Source organism: Periplaneta americana, chromosome 17 (assembly GCF_040183065.1).
Source record: "Periplaneta americana isolate PAMFEO1 chromosome 17, P.americana_PAMFEO1_priV1, whole genome shotgun sequence".
In the NCBI taxonomy this organism is placed as follows: Eukaryota; Metazoa; Arthropoda; class Insecta; order Blattodea; family Blattidae; genus Periplaneta; species Periplaneta americana.
Window position 1 is genome coordinate 116,697,662 of NC_091133.1, and position 21,756 is coordinate 116,719,417.

The 21,756-nt window shown below is 34.7% G+C and overlaps 1 protein-coding gene across 4 annotated transcripts in view; it reads left to right on the top strand.

Moving 5' to 3' along the window:
• Positions 1-21,756, top strand: part of LOC138693499 (glutamine--fructose-6-phosphate aminotransferase [isomerizing] 2-like) — a 149,122-nt gene that overhangs the window by 85,413 nt on the left and 41,953 nt on the right. Inside the window, exons 3-7 of one of the 4 annotated variants that reach the window (XM_069817509.1) lie at positions 1,944-2,090; positions 4,051-4,217; positions 7,172-7,313; positions 15,587-15,607; positions 19,028-19,048. In XM_069817509.1, the coding sequence (XP_069673610.1) occupies positions 1,944-2,090; positions 4,051-4,217; positions 7,172-7,313; positions 15,587-15,607; positions 19,028-19,048 (498 nt within the window). The remainder of the gene's footprint in view (positions 1-1,943; positions 2,091-4,050; positions 4,218-7,171; positions 7,314-15,586; positions 15,608-19,027; positions 19,049-21,756) is intronic. The other 3 variants (XM_069817511.1, XM_069817510.1, XM_069817512.1) reach the window with 3 other exon arrangements.

Genomic DNA, 21,756 nt, shown 5'->3' on the forward strand with positions numbered 1-21,756 from the left:
ATGTGAATAGGTGCCACTGACTCCCATTTTTATCCTATGTATCGTCAGTTTACAAGCAAACATGTTAAATCAAACATATTACTTCTGAGAAAAAGGCATTATATAATGTATGCGTATAAACTTAGAATCGGAATATTAAATAAGGACAACTTACTAAAAATAATATTTCGATGATTCAGTGTCGTTAAAAGCTTTCAAAACGTCTTTTTCTCAGAGGTAAAATTTTTTACTTAATGTGTTTTGCTTGTAAGCCAGCGGTATAATATCCGTGTGGTATTATCTCTAGAACTTCAGACGTTTTTGGATTTGATGGAGAATTCTGTGTCCTTATATGCTGGAAATTTTTTTTCTCACACTGTCTTTTGGGAAGCTTCATATGTTTCATTTGAAATTGCACTAACACGCCTATTAGCAATGGAGGAAGAGGGCTCATTGGAAATTTGTGCTGTTTTTTTATTTGTGCCATTATATCTGTGTTATTACTTTTACCTCAATTGGGGCCATAGGTATGGTTGGTGAATTTGAGCACGTGTGAGTCAATGACGAGATGGACCTGCTTAGAACATTCATTTCTTCGTTCTCATTGCCATTCTGTTTTTCTCTCTCCAGCACGTCTAGTGTACAGAAAGCTTTGTATATTAATTTGGGATGGCCTCTTCAGTTGTAGTGAGGTGCAGGTGGCCATCCACATTTGATTTACTGTATGCGGGCAATGGCACCTTGTTTACACCAAAACATAAGAAAATTTATTTTGAATCTTGCGTACACTACTTTTAACACTTGAATATAAGTAATTGATTAACTAGCGGACTTACTCGTGTTATAAGTCTGTGCGGCTTACAGCTGTTTCGGTGCTTCATTACACCATCCTCAGAGCCTACTAAATCTCGGCATCATCTCGAACTTCTCTGCCTGTTGTGTGGGTGTGTTTGATCAAATTCTCAACACACAGATCAATTTCAGCACACACACACACTATTTGACTCCACTTTTCAACAATCAAACGCACCCACACAACAGGCAGAGAAGTTCGAGATGATGCCGAGATCTAGTAGGCTCTGAGGATGGTGTAATGAAGCACTGAAACAGCTGTAAGCCGCACAGACTTACATAATTAACACGGGTAAGTCCACTAGTTAATCAAATACTTAAGAAAATTTAATGTAGCTGATGATCTATATTAATTGGGACCAGTTTAATTCTGGTACTAGTTGTTGTGGGACAGAATTAATTGTGGAACAAGTTGCCACAGGACAAATTTATAACTTTGGATGGGTTGTCGTGGTAAGAATTACCTGGGACAAATTATCTGAACATGCTAAATATAAATATAATTTTAAATTTTTGTACAAGAGCTCAATAAATTTATTATTATTATTATTATTATTATTATTATTATTATTATTATTATTATTACTTACTTATTTGCTTGCTTTTAAGGAACCCGGAGGTTCATTGCCGCCCTCACATAAGCCCGCCATTGGTCTCTATCCTGAGCAAGATTAATCCATTCTCTGTCATCATATCCCACCTCCCTCAAATCCATTTTAATATTATCTTCCCATCTACGTCTCGGCCTCCCCAAAGGTCTTTTTCCCTCCGGTCTCCCAACTAACACTATATATTATTATTATTATTATTATTATTATTATTATTATTATTATTATTACTTACTGGTTTTTAAGGAACCCGGAGGTTCATTGTCGCCCTCACATAAGCCCGCCATAATAATAATAATAATAATAATAATAATAATAATAATAATAATAATAATAATAATAATAATAATAATTTAATTCCAAATGTCTTTCATGGTTGATGGTTTAAGCAGATATTCAGACCAATTAATTTATTTTTAATTTCGATAAAATTATGACAGAGTTCAAAGTTATTTTAATAATTATTATTGTTACCTTAATATCGTAATTTTTTTCTTTTTCCAGGGGAAAAGGAATTGGATTTTGATGGAACCACTGACAGCCATGTTGGCATTGCTCATACACGCTGGGCTACTCACGGTGTTCCTAGTGAAGTCAACTCTCACCCACAACGCTCTGATGTAAACCACGCCTTCTTGGTGGTGCACAATGGTATGTTGAAAATTCCAGTCATTTTCATTCCTTAATAAATTCACGTTAATTGTGTTATACGTTATGGTCCTTAAATGGTAGGCATACCGTAAAATGCAGTTTGCTATCATTACGTTTTATTTATGTTATCTTTTTCATATAAAGTCGGAATTTGGAAGATCTATGGCGCAATAGAGAAGGATGGAGAAGAGCAATCAGAAGATGTCAAAGACATTGAAACCGCGATATATATATATATATATATATATATATATATATATATATATATATATATATATATATATATAGACACACACACACAGGTCCGGATTTAAGTATAGTGCCACCCCTAGGCAGTGCTAAAATTTTCCCCCTCCCAATTCCCACAAACAGTTTATGAGCAGCTATTATACAAGTCACGTTTAGTTTAGTCTTAAATGAAATGTTACAATGCAGAAAACAATAAATTACGTGAATTATAAAGATTTCCTTCGTACTTTCTTCACAGAGAAAGCATTGATGATGTCGTCAAGTCGATCTGACGAAGCACATCGTCGACCTGGTTGGCGAGTTGGTATAGCGCTGGCCTTCTATGCCTAAGGTTGCGGGTTCGATCCCAGGGCAGGTCGATGGCATTTAAGTGTGCTTAAATGCGACAGGCTCATGTCAGTGGATTTACTGGCATGTAAAAGAACTCCTGCACATCTGGCGACGTTTATATAACCTCTGCAGTTGCGAGCGTCGTTAAATAAAACATAACATTAATGAAGCACATCAGATCAGACTCGATGCAAAGAAACATATTGAAGCTTACTCATTGTTGAAACAAAATTGATTTGTGAAAGACAGGCTGTGGTTTATTTTTAAACATTGTCTTTGATTACGAGTATTTCTTACTTCCATAGGAAGTATAGAGTAAATTGAAAAATAAACTCCAACTCTTTGCGCAATAAAACTTTCATATCGAATTATATAGTGCACATGCTGGAAAGTGATTAAATAGTATTGTTGACGGTATATTATATTGGAAATGCAACTGAGAGTTGTGGTTACTATTCATAGTGATAAATAATAAACACACCCAATTTGATTTTCAACAATACATTCTTTTTAGTACAGTCTTGTTTATACGAGCAGTTAAATTTTAACAGTTTCATAGTATAATAACGTGATACCGTACCATCATTACAATATAATTATACAGCTGCACACTTTCCTTTTACTCTCGCTGCTACCGCGACAATGCGATAACAAACAATATTCGACTTCCACAAGGTGTTCAAGAACAAACTTCAGAAAGATTTACCAACAAATGTTTTTAAAAACAAATTTCACTATGAAGTAAAAAATAAAATAAAAAAGGGAGAAAGAGATATAGAGAGAGAGAAAATGCCGCCCTACTTGAAATTGCCGCCCTAGGCAACTGCCTAGGGACTAAATCCAGCATTGTATATAGATGAAAGTCACAAGGGGTAAGGTTGGGGTATCGTGGATGCACATATTCCTATTGATAATAATTGTCCACACCTGTGGAGTAATGGTTAGCGCGTCTAGCCGCGGAAATAGGTGGCCCGGGTTCGATTCCCGGTCGGGGCAAGTTACCTGGTTGAGGTTTTTTCCGGGGTTTTCCCTCAACCCAATATGAGCAAATGCTGGGTAACTTTCGGTGTTGGACCCCAGACTCATTTCACCGGCATTATCACCTTCATCTCATTCAGACGCTAAATAACCTAAGATGTTGATCAAGCGTCGTAAAATAACCTACTAGAAGAATTGATAATAATTCTATCCTCGAATATTGTATGAAGTTCGTGCATAGGATATTCGGCCATATGTGCTGTCGCAGAATTCCTGGTGGAAAAAGACAAAATCAAGTTCCCCCTAACTAATTACGATATTATGTTCATTCGTTTCATACATGTCAGTTTAACATCCTTCATGCTACCCTTTCTTAGTCAAATGTCACATGTTTCTTTCTCAGGTATTGTTACGAACTACAAAGACGTGAAAATGTTTCTCCTGAAGAAGGGCTATCAGTTTGAGTCGGAGACGGACACGGAAGTAATTGCAAAGCTGGTGCACCACATCTACATGCAGAACCCCAACTGCTCCTTCAGGGAGCTGATCGAGCAAGTGATACAGCAGCTTGTATGTACTCAATACGCATCTTGCCTTTAGATTAGTTAGTGCTTTTCACTACACTCTAGTCTAGTCTAAATTAAATTTATACAGGATTTATTATTCGTTTCCTCTTCTCTTTTCCCACTTACTATCCCCTCACTTTCACTCATTGTCTCTTCCCTCTCACTTTCATTCCGATCTGTACGTTCGACTTGCTTATTATTTGTTCTAATTCTTCACTTTCCATTCTGCTTCTTCCCACATGTCCTGATTCTAGTAGTTCCTCGTTCTTACGGTTTCTTCTAATCTAGTCCGTTCATTGATCCTGTACATGTTCCTGACCTCATCTTGCGTCATCACTATTTGGTACGGGACTTCCGTCCAGCTCTGGGTCTTGCTTTGCGCCAATCAGCTGTCTTGTAGGTAAAAGCGGGCGGCCAGGTAGCTCAGTTGGTAGAGCAGCTGACTACAGACTGGAAGATCCGGGGTTCGATCCCAAGTGGTGACGGGATTTTTCTCGTTGCCAAACTTCCAGAACGGCCCCGAGGTTCACTCAGCCTCCTATAAAATTGAGTACCGGGTCTTTCCCGGGTAAAAGGCAGTCAGAGTGTGGTGCCGACCACACCACCTCATTCTAGTGCCAAGGTCATGGAAAGCATGGGGCTCCATGCCCCCCAAGTGCCTTCATGGCATGTGACGGGGATACCTTTTTTTAAAAATAAAGCATGATATGGGAGAAATGACAGATAACTGTTAGCTTTCATACTGATAGATACCAGTATATGAAACCAATGCTTAAAATGGGCCGGTATGATTTGGGTATGCATATGAAATCTGGGAAACTAGCTGGTATGGCATACTGTTAATAAGAATAGTGAAATGTGAATTTAATTGCCTTTATATAAGGTTATCATCCATCCCAAACAGTTTATTTTATTCTACAATTTGGAATTTCTTGTTAGAGGTCTTTCCTTCCCCACTTATTTTATTTAGTGTAAATTTAATTACCGGTACATATTGTGAATACAGTAAAAACTCCTTTTTATAGGCCTACTAATTTTAATTAAATTATTATAAATTTTTCATATAAAGAATCAACAACTTCTAATAATTCAGGATGAACACGATTCATATTCATAAGATAAATGTGAGACAAGCTGGCTTGCTGCGTTAACAATGCAAGTTGTAGAGTCTTGTCGTTTAAACTACAATTTTTCTCATTATAGTGTCAAATATGTAAAAACTGTTTTGTTCTCCAAAAGTCTCAGCCTATGTAGATTGATGCGAGACATATATAAGATCAGTATCTGTTTCAAATTAATGTATTAAACTATACAATGTGTCCAACATGCGAAAGAAAGAAAGTATGGGAAGCTGTGGCTCCTGTTGTGATTTCGGATAGCAATGTTAAATGTAAGTGTCTTACCCCTAAAAAAATAAATAAATAAATGAGTGAATGAATGAATGAATGAATGAATAACTGAATGAATAAGTGAATTAATGAATAACTGAGTGAATAAATGAATTAATGAATAACAGTGAATGAATTAATGAATAAATGTGTGAATGAATGAATGAATAAATAAATGAGTGAATGAATGAATAAATAAATAAATAAATAAATGAATGAATGAATGAATGAATGAATGAATGAATGAATGAAAAAATGATTAAATAAATAATGTAGTAAGATATGAATAAATTTCTATTAGTGTAATTTTTCAATTACGTATGTTGCATGCTAAGAGGTTATTTGTAGTTTTTAAAATTGAAGTTTTTAAGTAAGTCTTACATTATATCCTGTTCCATTTTGCAATTAACACTTTCATACTTTTATTTTTTTAATTCTGTTGTTCTAATCAAAGGGATAGCTTTAACTTTGAAGGCTTGTAATGGATGCATTGGCGACTCTAATGTTACCAGTACTTACTTAAAGTCTGCATTACTTTGTAGTTTTAATTGTTTCTGATTAAGAAGTTTTATTTTGTCATTCTCTGATGTATTGGTGTACACAACTAATGTTAGTGAATACAGGACGCAGGCAGTTGTTGTCCCCCCCCTCCAGATTTAAGATTTAAAAAATTTAATAATTGAGTATTACTACTGATGAAAAAAAAAAAGTGATTCTTTTAATTATATTTTTTATTCCACTTTTATGAATGCTTAACCTGGTGTTGGTCGCTATATGAACATTTTACTAACAATAAGTAGCAAATTCAAATAACAATCACACCAAAATAGAAAGGATTGCAAGTTTTTACCTTTCTCTAGCTGATTTTATAATATTGTTGACTATTTCCTGCTAGAAGAATTTTCTTCGAATAATACACTACACGGTACTGTGTAGAAAGAATATTTGTCAGACCCTAGTACAGTTATGATAGAATACCGTCATGTCTTTGTAAAGCCTATCCTATTTGGGTTTATTATTTTCCTTTAGAAGTTTTTAAAGCTTTCCTTGAATGTAGGTATTTTGCCACACAACTTGCCCTTTTTTTTTAAATAAATGAAGAAAACATAAACTTTGCAGTACAAAAGCCAGTTGAACATATAATAGGGCTGGAAAATGTTAAAGCAAGTATAACTATTCTCTCTTTAAAGAAACCAGTGGCGTATACTGGTTAAAGGGTTTGGGCTACCACTGACCCTATTATTACACAAAATATATCTAACAATTACTTTAATTTTAATTACTATGGTAAAACTAATAATACAAAATTATTACATTATGTTATATTATAAACTTTTTCTTTTGTAATTTCCTTGGGCTACCACCGGTAGCCCCGGTAGTCCGCAAAATACGCCCCTGAAAGAAACTATATATTGTGATACATAAAGAAGGCCCAAACTCTTAACAAAACATTATGTTGTTACTTCACCTCGCCATTTCATATTTATTTTTCCTCTCCATATCAAATGTATTTATATAATTTTCTGCTAAAAATTGTTTTGGAATGTTATACATTGTAATACTGTTACAGGAAGGAGCATTTGCACTTTGCTTCAAGAGCAAGCATTTCCCTGGAGAATGTGTTGCAACCCGTCGTGGTAGCCCTCTCCTTGTTGGAATTAAAGCCAAGACTCGTCTTGCTACAGATCATGTTCCTATCTTGTACAGCAAGGGTAGGTGGAAAGTCCACACAATCTGTGGAAATTATTTCATCTCTGACTTTTTAAAGTATAGTTTCATTACTTTAAATTATTGATTTTGTTGATAAGAATATGTAATTGTCACTAGTGATATTTTCTCTCGTATAAGTAACCATGTTGTTGCCTATGTCTTGAAATTGTACCAATATAGATTTATAACGGATTGATAACATTAATAATGCCCTGTGTTTAAAGAAGTAAAATCATTATGACTTCCATGTTGCAGAGTTGTACTGTGTGTTAAATTGTCATACAAAAAACTTTAACAATCTCTGAATATTATGATGAAAAAATTTTGGTTCTAAGATGTTACCGTTATTTGTGAATTTTGCATAACCTTGCTATTTTATTAAATTAAGAGTAAAATTCTTATCAGAATTAAAATTCCTGCTATGAATTTTTACCTCAAAATATCTTAATTATCTACCTACTGCATTTCAGAACCAGAACTAAAAATAATTCAAATTAAGACAAACATTAATGATCTGTGTCACTAGGGCACTTTGTGTGTCCACTATCTTCTTCTGTGTTATTTACTTTAAAATCTTTAAACTGGTTTTTGTTGTGAATGACTGGGATGTATTATAATATGTATAGGTTTTTTCCTGCATGTTAGGTGCATGGAAATTACCGTATTTGCTGGCATATAAGATATACCAGAATATAAGACGCAACCCCCCACCTTTTTTTTATATGCATTTGTGAGAGGAAAAACTTTATCACTGAATATTATAATGAATTTACAGTATTTTAAATATAAAATATACGTAGGTCTACTTTCGTCAAATACCTAATTTAACTAGGAAAAATACATTTTAATCTTCTTCGTCAAAACCCATAAATTCTTCCTCAGAGCTAAATGAAGAGTCACTTGAAACCTCTTCTAAATCAGAATTTTCCTCTGTACCATCCAGTGAATTACTAATTTCGCACTTTTTAAATGAGTTAACCACTGTCTCAGTTTTCACAGTTGAAGAGCACAGGGGAAGAATCTGATAAGTCCAAAATTATCGATTTACTGTTTTGGATCTCATGTAATAACTCAGGTAGTGTAGATTTAACTGTACGGAATAACAACCTCACTAGACCAAAGAAATTTTAAGAATGATAACCCAAAGACAATAGAATATGAGTCTTCAAACTTTTAACTTGCTCTCCTGTAAAAACAGTAAAACGTGACTTATCAGGTTTTTCCCCTGTACTCTTCAATTTTTATACACTCTTTGAGACAGAGTAGCATTATTAATGTTATCAAAGCCAAGTTAACCCACTCTGCTGCAATATCAGCAGTGTTTAACTGCATTTATTATTACTTAAGATTTTTAGAAATTCTACTCTTTCATGGTAATTATGTCCAGAAGAAGCCTTTCGAGTATTCCATCGTTTGCTAGAACTTACATCTCAAACGTTTCGGAACTGTATAGTCTATCTTCAGGAGAATATAGAAAAGCCCTGAACTTACTCTGTTGGACTTGTCCCTGGTACTTCTAGCTACCGGTACTCGAAAGAACTGGTTCAGAATAAGTAGACATCACTCGTCTGTCTGATTATGGAATATGGAGTAGTTTGCTGGAACCCTTACAGAAAGTATCAAATAGACGCCTTGGAAGAGATGCAGAAAAGAGCAGCAAAATTCGTCAAAAGGGAAAAGGCATGGGTCCGAAAAGGTAAGTGAATTGAGCTGGGACACACTATAGTAAATTCAACAGTGGAATATGTCTGTCAGAAATGTTTTTTTTTTGTTCCATTTTACACTTCATCTTCTTTAGCTCACATATAACACAAACTTTCTTAAAATTCGCAAAATTCCAGGCTTATTTACAAACTCAACACTTCAAATAACAAATGATAAGTAACAAAATTATTATTATTATTATTATTATTATTATTATTATTATTATTATTATTATTATTATTTACTTAGTTACTTACTTACTTAAAAATGGCTTTTAAAGAACCTGGCGGTTCATTGCCGCCCTCACAAAAGCCCACCATCGGTCCCTATCCTTAGCCAGATTAATCCAGTCCCTAGCATCATATCCCACCTCCCTCAAATCCATTTTAATATTCTTCTCCCATCTATGTCTCGGCCTCCCCAAAGGTATTTTTCCCTTGGGTCTTCCAACTAACACTCTATATACATTTCTGGATTCACCCACATGTACTATATGCCCTGCCCATCTCATATGTCTGGATTTAATTGTCCTAATTATGTCAGGTGAAGAATACAATGCGCCAAGTTCTACATTGTGTAACTTTCTCCATTCTCCTGTAACATCATCCCTATTAGCCCAAAATATTTTCCTAAGCACCTTGTTCTCGAACACTCTTAATCTCTGTTCCTCTCCCAAAGTGAGAGTCCAAGTTTCACAACCATACAGAATTATTATTATTATTATTATTATTATTATTATTATTATTATTATTATTATTATTATTTTTATTACTTACTTACTTACAAATGGCTTTTAAGGAACCCGAAGGTTCATTGCCGCCCTCACATAAGCCCACCATCGGTCCCTATCCTGTGCAAGATTAATCCAATCTCTATCATCATACCCCACCTCCCTCAAATCCATTTTAATATTATCCTCCCATCTACGTCTCGGCCTCCCTAAAGGTCTTTTTCCCTCCGGTCTCCCAACTAACAATCTATATGCATTTCTGGATTCGGCCTTACGTGCTACATGCCCTGCCCATCTCAAACGTCTGGATTTTAAGTTCCTAATTATGTCAGGTGAAGAATACAATGCGTGCAGTTCTGTGTTGTGTAACTTCCTCCATTCTCCTGTAACTTCATCCCGCTTAGCCCCAAATATTTTCCTAAGCACCTTATTCTCAAACACCCTTAACCTATGTTCCTCTCTCAGAGTGAAAGTCCAAGTTTCACATCATTATTATTATTATTATTATTATTATTATTATTATTATTATTATTATTATTATTATTAACTACTGAAGCTTTCCTGGCGACGTGATAATTCGAAATTTTCTCGGGCTTCCAGCCAGGTCATAAGTTGGTGATCCACCGACGTTTCGAGGATGTTCATCTTCCTCATCTTCAGGGTTAAATGATATCTGAGGGTACCTAGCTCCTTAATTTATAGGGCACTATAAATTAAGGAGCTAGGTACCCTCAGATATCATTTAACCCTGAAGATGAGGAAGATGAACATCCTTGAAACGTCGGTGGATCACCAACTTATGACCTGGCTGGAAGTCTGAGAAAATGTCGAATTATTATTATTATTATTATTATTATTGTTATTATTATTATTATTATTATTATTATTATTATTATTATATTTATCATCATTGAATCGAAGTGTTCTAAATATGTTATTTTTATTATTCTTATTGTATTGTTGTCGTATTATTGTTATAGTTGTAAAATTTATGTAAATGTTTGCTGTATTTATGTGAAACTGCTGCCTGGCATATACCAATCTAATAGAATAAGGTGTCAGTTTGGGGTAGCTGGAAGTGGCCAGGCATAATAGGCTCAACAGAGTAAAGATTCTTCAGATCTGGCTATACTGTCCTGAAGATGAAATCTATATGATGTTCGATACTTTAGAAATGTAAGCACCTGTACAGGATGGGAACTTTAAAGTATTTTTCTGAACTTGAAACATTTATTTGCATTATGAAATGTAAGCAGCTTTGTGTAAGTGTGACGTGAGTCACCAGTGTTTTGTTTCACATCATTCATCATGCTGCCAAGCTTTCCTCCTACTTAACACAGCAGCTCAAGTGACGGGTAAGATACCTATAGTCCCGTCGCTCTAATTTCCGGCAGCCAATCGCGTTGCTGGTCGTGTACATTTAAACGTGTGCGTCTTGTGATTCGCTGATTCATTCCTTAAGGCTCGATAAATCCATAATATAATCGCGCGCCATTTTAGCTCTTTCGTTGGCGTTCACAGAAAGCACACGGAGGCGTTATTTGCCACTCAATTATTTGCTGAATTACATTGCGTTTGATTTATTACCATAGGAGCTATGACATTATAATGTTTAACAGTGTGGCAAATAGATTCTTCGTATGGTAGCTCGGCAACGTAAGAACAAAAATGGCGAACGATACTACCTACCTAGACTTTATAGAGCCTTCACTTTCTAAGACGTAAGCAAAGAGGCGGAGTCACGCTGGAAATAACAGCATCGGGACTATAGTGCTTAGTAAGTGCTGCAGCTGTGGAGAGGTGGCCAATTACTGCAGTGCATGACCACGTGGAGGAAATCAGCAAATACAAAAAAACACCTTTGTGTCAAGTAAAATAAGCAGTCCCAAAGTGATACTTCGCACGTGTACAAGAATGAATTCTCTCGTATACCTATTATGGTCTTTGGGACATGCGTTGTCATTATTCAAGTGCTATGTAGTTCACTTCTTATGCTTATGCAACCCGTTTCTTGTAATATCTTGAAATATATTATTGTTGCATTGAACGCCTAGTTCCCTACATGCTTTCTGCTAACTCTGCAAATGATTGATCTTTCACTTTTATCACTAAAAATTTGGTAAATTTGTTATGTAAACAACATCCCTAATTGAAACTGTGATGGTAATTTAACAGTGCCGGTATTTTAGTGAAAGACTACTGGGTGTTCATTTCAAAGTGTGTCATGACGTCACTGTTGTTGAGTCACCGATTTGAAGCGAGTTTCAGCTTATATGTCACAGAAGTTGCCTATTATCCAAGGCGTTCTTCAATCTGAAGATGGCGGTCTGTACTGTCTGTGTACTACCATAACCTCTTTCGAACTGTGTTTTGCGCCAGCAAGTCGTACGCAGAGTATTTGTTATCATCGGTTGCGTACGGTAACATTCCACAACACAAATCAAATGCTCCGTGTCCATGTTAACCGTCGAAGTTAATGTCAACAAATACGTAAGTAATCGTCTTAACCCTCTCCCCATATTCCGACAGTACGTATTTCCAAACAGTTCACATTCCTGCCACTACCGGCGTTATTGTACGCATCGGTACGTACTCTTCAGAATGAACGCCGTACTTGCTAGGCAACTTCTCTGCCTCCTAGGTAATACATATTTGCGGAAGTGTAGGAATATTGAATTCTCTAGGCTCATCGGCTAGCCACATGACGGCATACAGCGAGCCATGACACACTTTGAACTGAACACCCAGTAGTTTCGGCTTGATGTCGGCCATCTTCAGATTTCAGCAAATTTTCTGAAGTCTGAAGATGGCTGAAATCATGCTGAAACTAATCGTTAACTAAGGTAAATTACCACCATAGTTTCAATTAACACAGGAAGGTTGTTTATATAACAAATTTACCAAATCTCTAGTGATCAATCTATGATAATGTTGATTGTTTTTTATATTTTAAAATACGACATATGATATAACTTTATTGTTTATGCAGAAAGGTGCTTCAGATTGTAAACTCCTTCCCTCTAGCATTCTTTGCATGCTGTATAAGTCGCTATAGCATGCTACACTAACAGCATGATAGTGTATGCAGTCTCGAGGCAGATGCATATTAATTTTAATTGTGTTAATTTTATGATTTAATCATTTTTACGGAAATAATTTAAGGGGAGTTGGTTGTTAAGCCATGCGAAAGTTGTCAAAATTCAGTGTTCAAAGAAATTGTTGCATAATTATATTATTGCAAACTTACGAAGAAACATGCAATATTTTTTGAACATATAAATGAATTTGCATATTTCTTCATAAATTTGCAATAAAATAATATGCAACAATTTCTTTGAAACTATGTAACTGCATTTTACATTGTCATAATTTAGGTTGTAATACTCAAATATATGATTTTTAGCTGATATATCCTCTTTCTGTTCTTCAAATATACTGTAATACTAGAAGTTCTGATACATTGCTTTACTTCTTGGAAAGAAATTGGTAACATAAGTAAATTTAATCATTTATCATCATAATACACTGCTCTCATAAATTGACTGAGATAATTAATTCAATAGTTTTCCCAAAATACGCTATGAAATGTTTCATATAAAATAATTTTTTTTTCTCGAAAAGGAAGTAAAAACGAGCAAAATTGTATTAAACTCTTTTGTTTGAAATATCTCAAAGAATAACACCTTGAAATTAATGACATTATTTACAGTCACTCTGTATATACCTACATACATCGATACAATTTTCTCTTTTTTACATCTTAATTTTTAAGCAATTTTAATCACATAGACTTTGAAGTAGTAGAAGTCACTCATATCAGAAAATATAGTGTTCTTTAAGTATTATGGTCTTGGAATATATTTCAGTTTTTTAATATCTGAAAGAATTATTTTTTTCTCATATAATGAAATGTAGGTCAGAACAATTTTAATATATTTCAATAAATCTAAGAGGTTAGCATTATTATGCATCTCACAAGATATCCTGCAAATTTCTTAAGTCTAGCTCAAATAATTTTTCTACAAAATGCAAGTTACTAATAACTTTGAAAATTAGGTTTAGTAAAACAGCATTTAAAGTTAAATACAGGATATGTCAGAAAGAACGGATGGATTTCACACAGCAAGAAAATTGTAAAGATTCATCAAATCAAAAATTTATTGTTATCAACAGATTCACCAATACATGCAGTTTATTTATGGAATACAACATCATCCATATGATGTCCTTGGCTTTCAATACAGACATCGAGGCATTTTCTGAAGTTCGCCATCACTTTCACTTGCCACGATTTCTTTACGAATCGTCGTCTTCAGTTCGTCCAGTGTATGTGATCGATGTTTACAAATTTACGCCTTCAAATAGTTCCAAAGAAAGAAGTCGCAGGGCGCGAGATCTTACCGTAGCCTCGGACAATCTCACTGCAATAGCATGTTTGCAGGCTGATCTTTGAGGTGACCTGAAAACCTAGTGTCTGTCGCCACATTTGCAGGTGTACACGCGTCCAGGTGAATTCTTCTTTAATGTTGAACGTGTGATACGAAATGAAGCCACCCACCGCAAAATTGTATTCCGAGTTGGAATCCTAGTATGACATCCGATGTCGAAATGAGTCCTGAGTAACGATAACAGACTCATTTTTAAAAAATGTCTCTATGATGAAAGCACATTGTACTGTACGTCAGACCAACACTATTTTCTCAACTGAAACTGCATTCTCTGGCTGACCCAACAGTCGTGGTCCCCCTCACTGTATCCCTCCTCTCACTGCGTATCAATAGTTTGAAATCCATCCGTTCTTTCTGATGCACCCTTTATATATTATTGGTCATTATGGCATCACGATTTGAATGAACATACTTACTGAATACAAATATTCCCTGAACATATACAATTCCCGCTCGAGGTTGTGAAATTTTTCTTTCATACCATGGCATGATTGTGATTATAATAGTATTTAATTCATTAATATGTCACATCAACGGACGTATATACGTCATCCAAACATCGTAAGATGAAGATTACATTTGTAAAGTTTCTTTCCACCCATAAGCAGTGCTGACTAAGATCAGATGCTATGGACAGTACTCTATAACAGAGTCGCCAGTATAAAAGGACAATTCCGAGCCTTTGGCGTGAGACGAACTCGATAGCTCAGTGGTAGAGCGCCTGACCGGAGTACAGGAAGTCGCAGGTTCGATTCCTGCACGAGGTTGTGAAATTTTTCTTTCATACCATGGCATGATTGTGACTATAATAGTATTTAATTCATATACTATACATTTTATATAAAATTGTTTAGGAAAGAACACTCTTTAATTAAGTAAAAAAATTGAAAATTTGACCCTGTTAACAACAAACTCCCCTTTAATTTGTAAAATATTTTGAAATATACTCTAAAGTGCTGTTAAGTTGAGAAACATGAACAGTCAATTTAAGTGTAACATATTACACATGCTTTTTAAAAAATGCATGACATGTACCACGATTAATGTATTTGTGTGTTGAGCATCAATTAAGCACCAGGATTTGAAGTGGTAGCTTTACATTGATTATGTCCGGGCTTTGTAGAATATCACAAACATGTCTTTCGCTGGTATTTCTTCATGATCATGCCTTCATCTGTGCATTATTTCGTCACTGTAGCTGCTGATAAACGACGAAGCACATGAGCACTAGATTTAACCTAAAGCATGTTTAGAACTCGAGACTGTACAGTTGTCTTCCTTGCTTGAATTACTAACCAACTAACTTCATTCCATTTCGTTGTAATTAATTTTTTCTCCATTAAATGTGTTGATTTCTGTTTTTATTTTGCATGACCTGATTGGCACCCTACAGACGAACACCCTATAACATCAGGTAGTAAACCACTCTTGTCTTTCTGTCTTTTCTACTACTTTTATCTGAATTCAAAATCTTCTTTGTTCCTTAGCTTTATATTTTAATATACTGATAATAAAAGTTGTACTTATTAGCTTATACATTGTATCTGTAAAATATGTCCACAAATTGTATGTTTCTAGTATAAGAACTCATAAAAATGTTTAAATTGATTTGAATACCGTACCTATATGTTCTTGTATTTTTTAGCTAAAATAAGTAGTCAGCGTGTGTGGCGCAGTTGGTAGAGTGCTGGCCTTCTGTGCCCGAGGTTGTGGGTTCGATCCCGGCCTAGGTTGATGGCATTTGAGTGTGCTTAAATGTGGCAGGCTCATGTCAGTAGATTTATTGGCATGTAAAAGAAGTTTGCAGGACAAAATTTTGGCACACTGACAATGCTGATATAACCTCGGCAGTTGCGAGCATCGTTAAATAAAATATAATTTACAATTTTAATTTTTATAAAATATGTAACTTTGGTGAACAATACATAATAAAATAATTAAGAATAGCCTGTAACCAACAGTAGAAAAGAAATCCAGTATGTACAAAAGTAGTGCGAAGCAGTGCTTATCTTCTAGAGAAAAAGATGGTAGAACTCTGTATAGAATATATGTAGTGGAATATATATTACTGTCCAGTTCACTGGATTTTGTCGTTTTTAATCACCTTTTCGTCCAAGTTTACAACTTCAAAGGCCTAAGCGACATTCAAAGAACAGTTACGTTCACAACATAATTATTAACACACATTGGATCCATGATGAAAAATTCAACAAAAAGGTGTCGGGGCATGTTCCACCAGAAAAAAAACACTGATGAAAAGAATAGGCATATGTACAGGTAATGTGTATATATACAAAGAATTCCACAACAAGCATGTAAGAAGAAGCATGGAGAGGCGAACAATTATTGTTAATTAATCATATACTTAGAACATTGGATTTTACCCATTTAGTTTCTAATATTCCAGTAAACGACTGAGCCACTGGCATAGCTCAGTCAGTTGAGGTGCTTTCTTGCCGATCTGGAATTGTGCTCTGGCGTGGGTTCGATTCCCGCTTGGGCTAATTACCAGGTTAGGTTTTTTCCGAGGTTTTCTCCTACCGTAAGGCAAATGTCAGGTAATCTATGGCAAAACCTCGGCCTCATCTCACCAAATACCATCTTGCTATCACCAATTCCATTGACACTAAATAACTTAGTAGTTGATATAGCGTCGTTAAGTAACTAAAAAAAAAAAAAAAGAAAAGAAATCTCACCAAATATCATCTCGCTATCACCAATTCCATCAACGCTAAATAACCTATAGTCCCGTCGCTCTAATTTCCGGCAACCAATCGCGTTGCAGGTCGATTACATTTAAATGTGTGCGTCTTGTGATCCACTGATGAAAATGTAAAGCATTTCCTAAGCGGCTAAATACTTAATATATAATCGCCCGCCATTTTGGCTCTTTCGTTGGCGTTCGCAGAAAGCACATGAGGACATTATTTGCTACTCAGTTGTTTGCTGAATTACAGTGCATTTGATTTATTATCATAGGAGCTACAACATGATAATGTTTAACGGTGTGGCAAATAGATCCCTCGTCTGGTAGCTCGGCAACGAAAGAACAAAAATGGCGAACGATACTGCCTACCTAGACTTTATAGAGCCTTGACTTCCTAAGACGTACCGGTAAGCAAAGAGGAGGAGTCACGCCAGGAATAACAGCATCGCGACTATAGTCGTTGATACAGCGTCGTTTCCTGCTGATCTGGAATTGCGCTTGGGTGTGGGTTCGATTCCCACTTGGGCTAATTACCAGGTTGAGTTTTTCCGAGGTTTTCTCCTACCGTAAGGCAAATGTCAGGTAATCTATGGCGAGTCCTCGGCCTCATCTCACCAAATACCATCTCGCTATCACCAATTCCATTGACACTAAATAACCTAATAGTTGATACAGCGTCGTTAAGTAACTAAAAAAAAAAAAAAAAAAAAAAAGAAAAGAAAAAGTAAATGACTGCTATGTTATTAACACTTTTCTCTGAAATATTGATAGCTTTGCAGTTTAGAATGTGCTACAGGTTCATAGTTGAATCTTCTTCTGTGCAGAGAACACATTTTGGTGATGTATAAATTCCAGTTCTGAAGAAATGCGCTGTCAAACAGTTATATTCAGTGTAACAACAAATTCCACAATTTGGGACATCTGGCCGAAATCTATGGCTGACCACTAGGATCCAGAATACAAAGCAGAGGTTAAATGAAAAATACAATATGATTGCAGAGAGAATACGGAACAATAAAAAATTTAAAAATAAAGTACAATTTGATTTCGGAGAAACATGAGATGAAAATACATTGAAGAGTAATGAAATGAAGTGAAAAAAAAATTACATAGTATTATACAAGTGATTGTGTAAAATGGATAATGAATCTCTCAATACCATTACACAAATTTTGTTAATGTCCTCATTAGAAAATTTAAGAGAAAGGAGAATGGTTTTGGTTAACTTAAATGAAGTTCCCCTAGCGCCAAAAAGAAGTCCTTTCACTTCCCATGTTTTAATATTCATTTTGTATCTCTCACTGAAGCGAGGAATACGTGGGTTGTAAATAGACTTCTTTTCATCGTTACAATAGGCTGTGATGTAGTTATGTTCTGTAGCACAAAATATTGGTTTTGAATTCAGATAGATAAATTAGTTCTTCTATGCTCTATTTTAGAAATTAGTTCTGTTCTCTCTTCTTTATTCTAGAGTGTTGTCACTTCACTGAAGCACTACCCTTCTTGATATATGTTTATATGTTTATGCTGTTCTTTGCATTGCAATGAATATATTCATGACCTATTGGAAATTTCTAAAATTTATGAAAATAAATGTTTAAGCACAACTTCTTTTATAATTCTTAAGGCTTAGCAATCTAAAGAGAATTTTGACGTGATGGTAATGGCATGAAGTGTTCATTGTACTTAAATCAATGAATTATAATGCAGAGTTTCCCATTAAGTGCAACACACATGATTTGCTGCACTTAAAAACTCGCTTCTGATCTGGTACAACCCCACTGCAGGACTCTCAGCTTGTGTGTTAATGCGTAGGAAGTTTTTTCATGCACTCTCGGGATAAAATAAAAATATAAATTTCAATTTATAATAATTTTCAACGTAGAAGTATTTAATTATAACGTTTTTTTACACGCACATCGTGAGATAAAATGAAAATCATAATGTTTTTCTGCATAATATACTGTTGTTCTGCTAGTGGGGTATGTTTATCCAGTGCTTATATTTGCATGTGTTTTTGTTTCGTTTTGCATGGATTTTTTTCTGTGATTTTTGGTATGTTGCACTAATTTTCATATTTCTCTGTTTTATTTTTTTATAAACAATCTGTTCCTGACCTTCCATTAGATGCAGAATCACAAAACCCAGGTACAAATCACAGTTATACTTTTTTTTTTAATTCTTCTTGAATTCTGTCTTCATGTTCCTGTCTATGCTTCCTGTAACCACATTAATTTATGAGAGTACTTATAAAATATGGAGTTTTATCCTTCAAGGTGTGCAGTTCTTTGTAATCTATCAATGCTTACTTTTTTTTTTATTGTGTTGCATAATGTAACCTACATTGCAGGTGTATAGTCCAATAATTTTTCAATTAAAATTCTAGACATACTTTTATTACCATATAAATTTAAGTATAGGATAAAGTAAGAAAACCTACTCACGTTGATGGTAGTCCTACATATTTATGATGAAATTGTAAAAGCACATTGAAAGTACTACTAAGATTTATTTCAAATCATCCGTCCTCAAGTGAGGTTGACCACTGGGATCCAGAATTAACAAACATAAAAGATGAAGGGAAATGAAACGAGCAAAATAATGATTCGATTTGTACATGAAACAAAAATTTACGTTTTAACATATAGATGATAGTGTAGAATTTGAAGAGAGGCCTTCAGAATTTCCATTACAATCTTCTGAACCTCATAAAAGGGAATTTGAAAGGATTTAAGGATATCACATGTAAATTTTGGTAAACAACCCCTCGCTCCAAATAGTAAGCCTGCAACATCCCAGTTGTAAAGCGAAATGCCATATTTTTCACTGAGGTATGGAAGACAAGGTACATATTTAGCTCGCTTGTCATCATTAATCTGCAGTGCTTGATTCGTGTCTCGTTCAAAGCAAATCGTAGGATCTAAGACCATCGCTTTCTGGGTTCTTCTATTGATGGCAAGTATATCGACTCTTCTATAAAAATCATCTTCAGACACACAATGAATCTCCTCATGTACTTCCCATCCTCTGTTTCTTAGCAGGTTGGCAATTACTGTACGGGCACGATGTTGTCTGTTGTTACGCAGTAGCTCTCGCTTCTTACAGAACCCCAGTACGTGGCCAAGTCATATCTGTTGCCAGAAAAGTTATTGGGAAGAGCAGAATTATAGTGTTTGTAAAATTTTTTAATTGGTCTTAAATATTCCAAGAGTAGGTATTCCTTCATATCTCAAGAGAATATTAAAAAAACACTCTTCCTGTGGGTAATGCATTTATTGTGAAGTCTAAATACTAAAGGTGCTATTCATAGACATTTCACAGCACGCGCTACAAACGTGCTAAACTAGCCCCGGCTATCCACTGGTTACTTGTACAGAATTCAAGTCATATACTATCGCTAACACTGGTTTATGAATACGAAAAACGCTGATCATCCACCGGAAGCCCGCGCTGAAAATGTCTATGAATACGGCCCTAAGTGTATATTAAAACACATTATAGAAATAATACCGATATTGATATTTCATAACATACTTTTGTGTTCATTTGAATTCTGAAACACATTTTTTGTTTTTATTTTTGTAATATTTATTTATTGCTACACACTACAATAAACATTTTTTAGACAGAATAAACACGCTCATGTTCAGGGGCAATTCCTATAAATATTTTGTATTAAAATGCAATATAACAACAATTCAATAAAATTAGACTATGGACCTGTGAAATTTCTAACTTCTACATTTTTACACCAATTAATCTGAAACTTTTACCACATATTTCTTACAATGTGGACATACAATACACGAATTGATACTTTGATATTCCAATTAATTTATTTATTATTCATTTTTGTTGATTTTTTTAATACTGAATTATAATTGTCCCAATTTTAAAATTTTACATAATTTTTCTTTAAATCTATATTTAATTATTCCTAATAGATACAATGGTGATATTTGGCTGGTTCGCACTGGTTCAGACGAACTGGTTGTTAAATAATTTCTAGGCAATATTTGCAATTATCATGGACATATACCGTATATGTTTTATATAGATACACATGAGAGAGCTGGTTGTTAAACTTTTTGAATTTCACCACTGGATAGATGTATGTAAAATATGACACATACTTTTAATATTTTTCCAATTACTTATTGAGAAAAAAAAATTTACTCTTTTAGTTGTTAATTTTTCAATTTTTGTAAACTTAACACATCCTCAACACCTGGTGATTTGAATACTTTCAGTAGCAGAAGAAAACACACGTGTCAGTTTACTTCACATGCTGATATTGGAGAAAAACTGCATTCATTAGAGCATTTTGAATGTTACAAAATTTTTGATTTGGAAAATCGAAAAAACGAGTATCAAAGTACAGCATGTGTATAATATTTACTATCGACATTCTTCCTTCCTATACAGGTCTACCACACACATTTTCTCCTACATAACAGCGTGAAATATGAACTGAAAGTGTAAAAATTTGTTGTTCCTTCCCATCTGATTATACCATATTGGATGACAGATTGAACTAAACCTACATAAACTAATCGCAACATATTTGTAGGGATGTAAGAGCGAAGAATTACAAACTTATGAATTGTTTTACGAAGTATCCACAAAAATTTTGTGGTTTATGAGCCCTTAAATTAATTTTTGTGTATTAATAAATATTTTAAATTGCTATTACCATGTAATCTTCATCTTACGATGTTGGATGACGTATATACGTCCGTTGATGTGACATATTACTGAACAACATCGTAAGATAAAGATTACATTTGCAATGTTTCTTCCCACCCATACGCAGTACTGACTAGATCAGATGCTATGGACAGTACTCTATAACAGAG